The 11,412-nt window shown below is 36.2% G+C and overlaps 1 protein-coding gene across 1 annotated transcript; it reads right to left on the bottom strand.

The window, feature by feature from the left end:
• Positions 1–2,553: 2,553 nt before the first annotated feature.
• LOC139891911 (uncharacterized) lies at positions 2,554–5,176 on the bottom strand. Its single transcript, XM_071874941.1, has 7 exons — positions 4,838–5,176; positions 4,653–4,747; positions 3,846–3,963; positions 3,621–3,739; positions 3,352–3,538; positions 3,128–3,268; positions 2,554–2,919 (listed from the first exon to the last, which is right to left on the bottom strand). The coding sequence occupies exons 1-7, from the start codon at positions 5,066–5,068 to the stop codon at positions 2,629–2,631; spliced, it is 1,182 nt and encodes a 393-aa protein (XP_071731042.1). The 5' UTR covers positions 5,069–5,176; the 3' UTR covers positions 2,554–2,628.
• Positions 5,177–11,412: the final 6,236 nt, after the last annotated feature.

The raw sequence follows: 11,412 nt of genomic DNA, 5'->3' as shown, positions 1-11,412 counted from the left end.
TTATATATATGTAGGGATGGCAAATATATGCTCTCTTAAATCATAATAACTGTTGCAGGATTATACAACAACAACAAAACCCAATACCACATGTGTGGTGTACGGGGAGGTGAGATATAGACAATCATTCCCCTATCTTTGAATAAAGAGAAGTCATTTCTCCATCGAGAGTGATACACTCCAAGAAGTAGAGAAAGTCCTCCTCTCTCTTCGACGGATAGAGAGATTGCTTCCGAATGGACCTTCGGCCAATAAGTAGGAAATTTTTTTATAAAAAATAAAAATAAAATATTAAAAGTAAAACATTAGACGCCATGAAAATGGTAGGATCAAATTTCCATGGGTTTTAAATCCTGCACATTCAATTTAGGCTCTAAGCTGTAGTCAAGTCGTCAATAAATCGACGCTTGCTAACTCAATTAATAACTGATATGTGGTTAACTCTTTGACAATGTACCTAGAGCTACATTATATATTAATAACTGCTGCAGATTATATATTTATATGGTAGTTCAACTTGCAAAGAACTCTCAGCATTTACTTTCAAAAAGGTACTTATCATGCATTTGCACATCGCTTCTGTAAATTTTCTCGCAGATATTTGTTGGTTATCTAGTTTTGGACTATTTCTAAATACATAAATATGCAAGAAACATCAAGCTACAACACAAGCATACATAAATGTTTGTTGGGTTTTTTCCGGTTGTTTTTTTAGTTTCGTTATGATCAAGATGAGGCTCGGTATAGATAATTTGTTAGTGAGCCTCATCGCGGTTTCTCTCGTTGTATCCTCGTTGAAGATGTTTTCTATTTGAAAATGTTTTCTGTATTTATATAAGCTTTCGTTGTTTTTGCACAAACAAAAAAAAAAAAAAAAAAAAAAAAAAAAAAAAAAAAACATACAAGCACACTGGGATGAATATTTTTTGTTTTTAAGGTATTCATGAATATATTTTGAACCATCCTGAATAAAATTTTAGCTAATAATTAATAGTAGAAAAATTAGTGTTATCAATGCTTAGACCATTTCTATCCGGGCGTTTCTTTGCAAGGTCAATCCTAGTCGGTATCATCTGACGAAAACTGACGAAAATAGTGCAGTGTTAGTCCTTGGGCGTCAGATCCGTTAGTCACCATGGTGACGGATTTTGTTTGAGCCGTGAATTTTCTTTTTAACCAATGATTGAATTTTAATAATTTAATAAATATATATTTTAATAATTAATTTATTTTTTCCCACCCCATTTCCAATCACGTTTTACCACATCACCCAACCCAATATTTAACACAAAAAGTGACAAAACGGTTAAAATGGTCAGAAACTGACATTGCCAAATCACATTTAGTTTGCACTTTTTGGCCAAAAAATGTATTAACTGACTCTGACGTCACAGTCACGGTTAGAAATGGTCTTATGTCTATCAATGGAAACAAACATTTACTATTATTGTGTGAGATTGAGTTTTTAAGAGATGTCAGTTGGAATATTGATGGAGTGAAGTTAAATTTAACCCAAGTTAACACTAATCTAAAGATACCCAAAAATTCATTCATTTTCTGCAAGTTAAAGTGAATAAGTAAAGAGTGTGATGGAGTGAAGAAGCTATCATACACCGAGCCAAACCTTCTATTGTCCTTTCATTCTTCTCATGCTAGTTGTTCGGTGTTTTATGTCTGCTCGCTGCTTGTGAGCTAATCTCCTATGTAATCTTTCTTGTTGTGAGCTAATCTCCTATGTAAAATTGGAAGTCAAGAACATAGATCTTGTATATTATGAATGTTCAAAGTTTCATCATCTTAAAATGTGAGACAAATAATCCATATATATAGAGTATGAAATGTTATAACTTTTGGCTAATAAGTACCATGAATAGTCACACTTTTTGGACAAAAGGTACTATGAATGGTCACACTACCTTTTCTCAAAATGGTATCATGAAAAGTTACACTATTTCATATGAAATTGCACCATTTCATGAAAAGATTACAACCATTCATTAATAGTTGTGTCTTTTGCTAAAAAAACATCAACTAATTAACTTAACCTTTCAATATTGTTTCTAGTTAGCTTTAAAAAAGCGTGCACTCGACACTCTCCAAACTTGTAATAAGCTTAACTTGAAATCCATTTGTCTCAAGTAAATCACTTTATCACACAAAATAGCCGATGACTGAATAACCAACAATGTATTGTACGTGGCACGCATGTTCACATTGTGAAGCCTCTCACATCCCATATTCATTATCAGTTTCATCCCATTACGGCTCACATCACTATCATTATCAGTTCCATCTAATAATAATACGTAAAACTAACAAAGGAGAATCATTGGGAAACAGCTTGGTTGTACTATGCTGTGTGAAGGATTAATCTTTCGACGATATCATATCCTGTTTCGAAAGACTGATAAACAAAGGAGAATCATTATGTTTTGTATTCAACTTGGAGCTCGGCGCCCTTCACCCACAAAAGGAGCGCTACCATTCACCCTGCACTTACCGACTTGCCAATTATACAACACAAACGGAGCGTAACAAATAGAGAAGTGGAAATTAAAACTACAAACCGAGTCGGGTTTTATTACAACTTTAGAGTAATAAAAACAAGCGAAAAGACAATGACACCACTCACAGTTTGGTCTCAAAAAAGTAAGTTGTTGAGACTGCTAAGCCATCAACATCATAGGTTCGAACCAGTCTTTGTCTTTTAGTAGGTGATTCAACCCAACAGAACTCCAAATGGAAAGACTTGGTATCGGCCACATGTTTTGCTACATCACACGGGCACCCCATATACATGCCCTCAGGTAATAACGTCATCTGATAACCACCATTATAGGTCACCAAGTTATCAGACATAGTCCCTGTCCAACGCACATTTGATGCTTCAGTTTTATCCTTGTATGTTGACGTTTGATCCTGTTAGCATAACATTGATGTAAATTTGTTATGATAATCTCATAAAGATTGTTAAACCTTCGATATGATACCCATTTTTTATTGCTTACATTGAGATACAAATAGAAAATTCATATAAAACCCTAGAAATAAACATGTTATATAACCATCAATCGTCATCAAATAAACCATTATCAACAATTTTTATAGATCCAGTGCAAGAAAAAACCTGAATAATTTGACCATTTTCGTCGATTTCAAGTGATGTCACAGTTTCAGCTTCAGCCTCTGTTGCACCATAAACACCACTACGCTTTGTAACAGAGTGACCTTTCCATGTACCAAGATGACAAGTGATCCTGCTTTTGTCCTAAAACGGTAACATGTATTAACTGATATAACTATTTACAGCTAATTTCGAGAGATATTATTACTCGATAATAGAAACGGTACCTTAGATTCGTCAAGAAAAGGAGGTGTAACAACTCCAACGCCTTTCTGTTCGAGAAAGACAATAAGCAACTCAAGAACACCTTTCGGGTCCATTACATGAAATGCTCGTGCTCGCATATCTTTATCTAGTGAATAAAGACAACATTCACATACAACTGAAGGCAATTTAGAAGGAAGCTTTAGGTTCCTGCACATATACGGCTTCTTTAGAGAAAATCATGATAATAATACTAGACAAACGTAAAGTGCATATACATTACAATTCTTACTTGGGTGATTCTTCACCTATATCGTCTTCACCTAATACTCCTTCTCTTAATATTTTCTCTAACATGCCAGCTGTCTGATACCTTAACGCAAACGCCTTCTCTTGGGGAAAGAATCCAATCTGTAGACTAATAAAAGTGGATATTTAGCACGATAAGAATATAAAAAACACTGTCCTTTTAAAACCAAGTATATATCACACATAAATATACACCCGAAAAACTCACCTGTTGATATTTTTCTACAGTAAACATGTTAGTCTCTTTGATTTTGTACTCTGCCCATTCCGCTTCATAATCCTTTTCAGAAGATAAATAGCTTGATGAGGATTGCTTGATGTATAACCTAAATTTGACATCAAATATTACAGAAATGAGAGTAATAAAATACTAGCACAAATTGCTAGCAAACTACCGTCCACAAAAGTGTAACAGTCGAAGATCATCAATCTATAAAATGTCATCAAACTAAAAGCTACAGAAAGTATTACAGTTCTGACATGTGTTTAAGATTTAAGGTATTATTTAGAAAGCTTTCTAATAGCCAATAGGTGCATCAATTAGAAAAGAATGAAAAAAAAAAAAAAGTGTGTCAAAATGTTAAAAATGATATATTAAGACGTATGTGAGCACTAGAATCTTTCTAGCATTATTTTACCTTAAAAACGATGCATTACGACACATGGACCCTCACATTTGCATATAATCAATACTTTTGTACTCCAAATAGCAAAAACAAGAATGCCATTTAACTTAATTACACATTTTACTATACTTTAAATATGTTGATGATGATGATGAAGAAGGACAGTTAACAAACATCACATTCAATATATTGACCATTATATAAAATAGAAATTTATTTATATCGGGGAGGGATAACATTCATCATGCATTGCCCTGTTAATCTTAACGAAACGTGACGAATGTTAACGTTTCCTAAGTTATAAGTGCTGGATCCACCATAGTATATAATGTATATATCGAATACATCAAATTACTCAGAAATTAAATAAAGAAAGGAGAAGAACTCACGTTTGAATCAAACTAATTAATTCATTTTCACCATAAGATCCAGCAGATACCCTAGTGTCTATTTTATGCACCAGCTTCCCTTTTGGATCAAATTGCTGATTAAAAAAAATACATAAATATAAATAAACATTAAACACCAAAATAAAGTATTAAAGAAAAACAATTTACACGAAAACGATACATACATGAAATGAACCAGTCCAATTCCCTAAATTGAGTCTAATGAATCGCTTAAGGCCATCGATGCTCATCGATTCATGACTCTGAACATCATTATAGGAAGTTGTTGAGGATGATGATGAATTAATTTTATGGGAATTGAAACGACGAAATGGTTTAGGGTTTATGAAAATTGGATTGGGCGAATAATTACTAACGCTGCTGCAAAATATTCCAATTGGACTGAGAGCTGCCATTGATGCAAATTGTTGATTTTACGTTTGTTGCGTTATTTGGATACGATAAATTTGAATCGAAGGTGTTAGGAGTTTCATACCACCAAAAACCGTTATAAATATCTTATCCAGATTCAATTCTGTTTACTGAATTTATATAAATCTGTTTACTGAATTTATACGATATATTTAATTTAATATAATCCCTTTTCTTATTAAAGTAAAAGCTTATATAAGTAATATTTTTTTTAAAAGAAAGATCTTAACCATCCATTCAACTTAATTAGATGGAGAACTATCACAAGAGTTTAACTTCCTAGAATAAACACTAAACCTCAATCAATTGAGCTATGAACCTAACTGATTTGTCACTAAGAGTTTAGGCCTTGAAGATTCTGGCTAAGACGGATATTCCTACTCCCATCGTTAACCTTAGAGGGTTTAAACGACCTTATGGATAGGATCCTAGGTACATGAACAAAGTGGTATATCCCTAAAGGAAAGTCTCAGCTTTTCTTAATCCTAGTTGGCCTAACTAAAGTAATACTCCACCACTTAATACTAAACTATGCCTTAACATTAACAGATGTGCAATCTTAGATATTCTAAGGTACTGTTAATTGGATTAAAAGTCTCTCCTTTGCGATCACTTATTCAACCCCGGATCATCTTACAACATCTCAAGAACGTTGCTTCTAACGCGAATCATGCTTCCGAGAAAGCTAGTGTTCACTGAACTCTATATTGCCTACTCTAATCACAACCTAAATGGGCAGCTCTTCTTTGACAAATAAATGGTTATTCATACGTAGGTACTATATCCATATTGTGACGTTAAACACACATAACTACTTACCTTGTATCCTAGGGTTAATCAGGTCCTAATACTAGGTTATAGCCACGTGAATAAGCGGAAAGGGTGATCTGTAAATTAAAATTCTAAACCGTCAAGATTTCAGCATAACAAAAGTATAAGTTTCAGATAAAGTATTCAACACATAATAAACATTTGCAACGGATAGATAAGCATGCAAGATGAAAGCAACTTAAAATAACAAGATAGCTTCATTAAATTAAGGAAAGCGTTCACCATTTACAGACGAGATATGGACCATTACAAGTGCTAACATCCTCTAGACCGCTCCTATTACAATCTTCAGCGTTCGCCTCCGGGTACTTAATTTCCCGCTCGGAGGTGAGAAGACCTTGGAAGCTGTAGTGAGAGAAAGTGTATTGTAGTGAGAGAGTGAAGAGAGGTGTGTTGAAAATGGATGACAAAAAGCCTTTAAATAGAAGTGAAAATTGCCTGCAAATGGCTGGCAGGCCATTTGGTGAGGTCGTTTGCCAGGCCAGCCCGTTTGCTGTGCCCGTTTGTCTAGGCCATGTGTCAGGCCGTTTGCCATACTAGCAAGATGTTTGGAAGCCCGTTTGGCAACCCTTTTGGCTTGCTGATTTACTGGATCGTAACTTGATTTCTTGTCTTTCACCGTTTCCCCTCTAGAATCTTCGTTTTAGCTCCGATTCTCTTGATTCTTTTCGCATCGTCTTCGTAATTACTTTATCTACAAATTTAACCTAAAAAGCGATTATTTTGCCCAAAAAATTTTGAACTTTATGCTTTTGGGACTCAATATCAGGGGTAAAAATGTGACTTTTTAGCCGATATCAAATATCTCACACTTAGACTTTGCTTGTCCTCAAGCAAACTTTCGAGCTTTTAACACCGGAGATTTTTATTCGTAGTGATCAAGCGGTCTTTGTTTCGCAAGATGTAGGAGCGAAAACTTGGTTTTATTCTTTTTGTTATTCCCAAACCTTTTTCCCGCAAGCATGAGAGGAGGTTACATAACTGAGGCTATCTCACTCGGGTCACTCAATTCACTAAAGTGTTTCGAGTGTCCTATAGTTCTAAGAAATGAAATCGCTCATAGCCAGTCATGTTCTCATTCTTCATCATAGGCTTGATCAAGACTCAAATCTCCATCACTTATTTGAGAGAATTTTCAGTTATGGACTCAGCTTGTATCGTGAAGAGATGGTGATTTTGGAAGGTTTTGGGATGTGAAGGGTTTGATAGATATGAGTTCTTTTTAAGTTATCAGTTTTGGTGATCCTTTCAGCTTTTTGTCGGGAATTTCTGGACGAGCATCCTTCTTTTTGACTGCCAGGAGTTCTTTTCTCGAATCTTTCTGGTTCTGCTCCTTTTCTCAGAACCTTTATTCATCAGCATTTTTTTTGGCAAGCATCTTTGCTTTTCTCTTCAAGGTCTCCTTTTATCGGCGGTCTCTTTGATATTTGACTCGGATGTTCGCATTTTCTAATGCGGTTTCATAGAGGATTTCCCGGAAGTATGATTTCGATGTGATTTAATTTATTTCTTTATTTATGAGGTGAATGGAATAGTGGATGGAATTTTTGTAGTTTGGAGTGGAAATGAAAAAGAAGGTGTTTGATGGAGGTGTTTTGTCTTCACGAATAGCAGTGGTTCTAACTTAATAGTTCTCGTCAAAAGGTGTGATTCTGAAATGTAGATCAAGAGTAAGTTCTGATTCAGAGATACTAACATCAGGGCGCTCAATGGAAGTATAGTGAAGCACTAAAAATGAGTGCTTATTAAGCCTTATTTGGGGGTGCCTCACAACAATTATAATGGGTCGAATTGCGCCTTTCGTTATGCAATGCTCTTTTGAAAAATTTGGTTTGGTTTTCGCAAAACGTTTTTAACTTTGTTTTACTCTTTTGTCTATTTTGTAACAAAAACTTTTTTGATCATTTATAGAATTCATAATCCTTAGTGTTTTATAGCTCAAAAGTTTTAAATTTTGTGAAAAATTTAGTTTAAAAACACTTGAGGATTTTACAAGAATCATTATGTGCAATGTTTGCTATCCCACACTTTAAAATAACATTGTCCTTAATGTTAAGGATACGGCGTATCCCACACTTTAGGTTTTGAAAGAGGCGTTTTGTTATGAAAAGTTTATGTTGATGGGGTTGCCAATCCCACACTTAGTGTTTAAAGTGGTATAGTATTTTGCATATATTCTATTGAAAAAGTGGTGAACACGTAGTACTCCCCTATGGTCTGCAAGGTGTGTATGGATGGTTCACCGACTATGGTTTCTTCTATGCTCGTGCTGGTGCCATTCCCGTTTAGTATGTCCTTGCTCCACGTCATGCTTGCATCTTGTTTGGTCTCGATCGTCGTTTTTTTGTGACGTTTTATTCATGCAATTTATTCTAATTATCATACAAACTTAAAAACATAAAAGTAGTTATGCCCAAGATTGGGCGTACAAACATAATGTAATAATGTTTCGAAAGATCACATGTAATCATAAAATAGAGATAGGGAGAATCATGGCTGATCTGGCTGGCGTGGTGGGAGAGACTATGACACGCTAGTGCGGGGTTGTCTTGGGTGTCTAAGGGCTGATTGCCCCTCATCGGTCATCTCTTCGTCGGTAGTGAATTGTTGTGCCAATTCTGCAGTGTTCAACCCCGAAGATACCCTGAACTGAATCTCGTCTGAACGTGTGATCAGTCCTGTGAGTGATGAGGTGCTCGTGTGAATCATAGGCCCTGTACGCCAACCTTTCCCTTCTTGCAGATCTCTTCCCCATTTCGGGTTCATACCCATACCTCCCAGACCTTGTGTAACATCCTCGGCCATATACTGACTTGTAGCCTGGTCCCACGCACTGCTCTGAACATCAGCGGATGTATCTCTGTGGGTGCTGACGTGGGTGGTTCAAAAAATGCTGGCAGCCAAATCCTTGGCCACTGTCCTCTGTTCACTTGGAGGAGCTGGAATGACCGTGCGCTGATGGTAATGATGATGAGGTGGAGGAGGTGGTGGTGTATACTGATGGCTAGGCCCTGCTCCTCTCGGGTCTCTGTGGGCGAACATCACCGGATACTCATGAGGATATGTCGGGACATTAAGCTGTCTGCCCGCATGGGGTGTGAAATGATCCAGATTCTGAAAGATGGCATGATGAGCAAACCAAATCTCACGTCCGGACAAGTCCCCCATAGAGTAATGGTACGGCTCAAACCGAGGCCGATCTCCCTGATCTACTGATGAGTGTCTGCGGGTGTCAGTGGGCCTACCCTGCATGGTGGGATCATCCTCATCCCGTGGTTCCTGTGAACCTCGCCGTCTACTACCATCCCTAGTCTTCGTATCAGGCCTAAATCCCCTAACTCTCACTCCCGGCACTGTTCGATCTTCCAAATCTGGGATTGCTGGATTAGCTGCAACTATCAATTGCTCATCCTCTATCCTAATGTACTGCCAGGTTTGCAGTAGTTTATACCCAATTTCTTCTGACTCGGTTGCCCTTATATACCCAAATCTTTCAATACTACCTAAAATATGCATCCGATGAAGGAGTTTGGTGACAACGGCTCCCAAAACTGGCACAACTGTTCTCGATGAATTCCTTTCATTAGTAAATGCTTGAGCGAGAAGGTGTGCGACTTGCATATTTTGGTTGTTGATCATGGCGTGCATTAGACGTATATCATTAACTGTGACAGCACCGCCATGTTGGGTTTTTGGGTGAAGAGTTTTGGCGATGAGGTGGTGGAGAATGCGATGAACGGGGTTAGTGAAATTCGAGGCCTTTTTACTTGACCTCCAGGCTTCATTATCGGAGGTGTAAGCTTACCATAAAGCTTGATGATCGGTTTGGTTCAGGGTGGTGTATCCTCTCTTAAACACTGATCGGTTAACGTGAGATCTCTTGTACAGTTCTAGGTGGATTGCGAACTATGCAAGAGTCAGGTGATGCATTTGATTCTGGTGGCGGAAATGGATGCATTCATGACTGTTATATTCTTCCTGCTCAACATTTGCTTCGAATCTCCATGTTGCCATGAATTCTGCATACGGCTCTTGGTACACCCGTTCATTAATTACAAACAGCTTTTGCTATGCGCACTTTGTTTTTCCGTGTGTCGTAAAACTAAAAATCTGTCTCAGCTCATCGGCCCACCCACACTGCTCCATTATCTCCCAATTTATGTACTTGTTGGCACCCTTTTGTCTATTTATCCATGTTTGCATGAATGGTTCGTTATCCGCCGGGTTATCTTGCCCTTGGATAGAGTGGGGCAACTCGTATTCTTCGGTAGATAATTAGCCATCTGCGAAAGTCAAATAATGTAGGTTATGTTCCAAAATAATAAGACTTATAATAACACTTAGAAATGAAAAATGCTTATATTTTTCAAAAAAAAAAAAATTCGAAATGAGGACTTTAAAAATTGCATTTTCCAAATCCCTGTTATAGTCAATTATAGCCAAAATTACCGCAACCCGTGATTGCAACAAATAATGCTAAAAAATAATAAGCAACTTTGATTAAAGTAAGATGATTTTTAAGCATACAATGATTCTAATGACCATTTTTAATCACCTTAAATATTTTTAAACATCAAACTTTGCCTATAACATCCTTAAGTCAAGTTTTAAGACCGCTTTTACCGAAAAATATTCATTTTGTTCAAAACGTACAAAATAAAAAAATCAAAGACTAGGCTCAAATTTCATTTGCAAGTCAATGATATCTTTATTTAGGCTATTTTTTAAAGTCATCCTAAGTTTTAAAAACGTTTTAACTATAGGAAAAACCCTAAGCCTAATTTAGTGTAATTTGACCAAAAATTCAATTTTCAATCAAACAATCCTAAATTGTTCCAAAACTAGCTTCTAAGTACTCTAGATGAATCACTAAGCCTAAATGAGCTAGCAAAACATCACTTTTCTAAAAAATTCACCAATTCTTAGCCTAAAACCTAAACTAAGGAATAAAAAGCTAAAAATGCTTTAATCGAACATAAAAATTAACACATATCAATCACAGTATCTAACTAACCATCTAGGAATTCAAAATTGGGCATAAAACACAATTTTTCTCAAAAGTCAAAAATTTGACTCCTAGTAAAAATTCAATTTTTAACCGTGAAAGAGTACCTTTTATGCAAAATTGACGATGGAAACGTGTTTAGGAGGCACGAGAGACGCGTATTAGAACTTTGAATCGTTAAAATTGGTCCAGATTTGAGGACGGTGGTGGTGGTGGTGTGTGCTCATCGGCCGAGAGTAACAAAGGGAAGGGAAGAAGAAAAAGAAAAAGGAGAGGAAAGAAGAAGAGGAGGAAAGAAAAAGAAAAATGGGCCTGTGTGGCTCACGGGCTTATTTCCCCGATCCGACTCGCGAAATTTTTATATTTTTAAAAGCTTAAAATTTTTACTAGATTAATAAAAGATAAATGAAATTTTGCTTCGGATATTAATCTGCTTATTTTTATTAATTAAACTAAAAATTAAAAGATAAATGGACGGAGTAAAATATTTTT

Source organism: Rutidosis leptorrhynchoides, chromosome 2 (genome assembly GCF_046630445.1).
Source record: "Rutidosis leptorrhynchoides isolate AG116_Rl617_1_P2 chromosome 2, CSIRO_AGI_Rlap_v1, whole genome shotgun sequence".
In the NCBI taxonomy this organism is placed as follows: domain Eukaryota; kingdom Viridiplantae; phylum Streptophyta; class Magnoliopsida; order Asterales; family Asteraceae; genus Rutidosis; species Rutidosis leptorrhynchoides.
This window is presented reverse-complemented; position numbering and strand designations above follow the sequence as displayed.

Excerpts from the sequence above, each read along its gene's own strand:
- LOC139891911 (XM_071874941.1), bottom strand. The coding sequence starts at position 5,068 with ATGGCAGCTCTCAGTCCAATTGGAATATTTTGCAGCAGCGTTAGTAAT. Across the intron at positions 3,539-3,620 it reads ATAGGTGAAGAATCACCCAA|GAACCTAAAGCTTCCTTCTA; the intron begins GTAAGAATTGTA and ends GTATATGTGCAG. Across the intron at positions 2,920-3,127 it reads AAAATGGTCAAATTATTCAG|GATCAAACGTCAACATACAA; the intron begins GTTTTTTCTTGC and ends TTATGCTAACAG.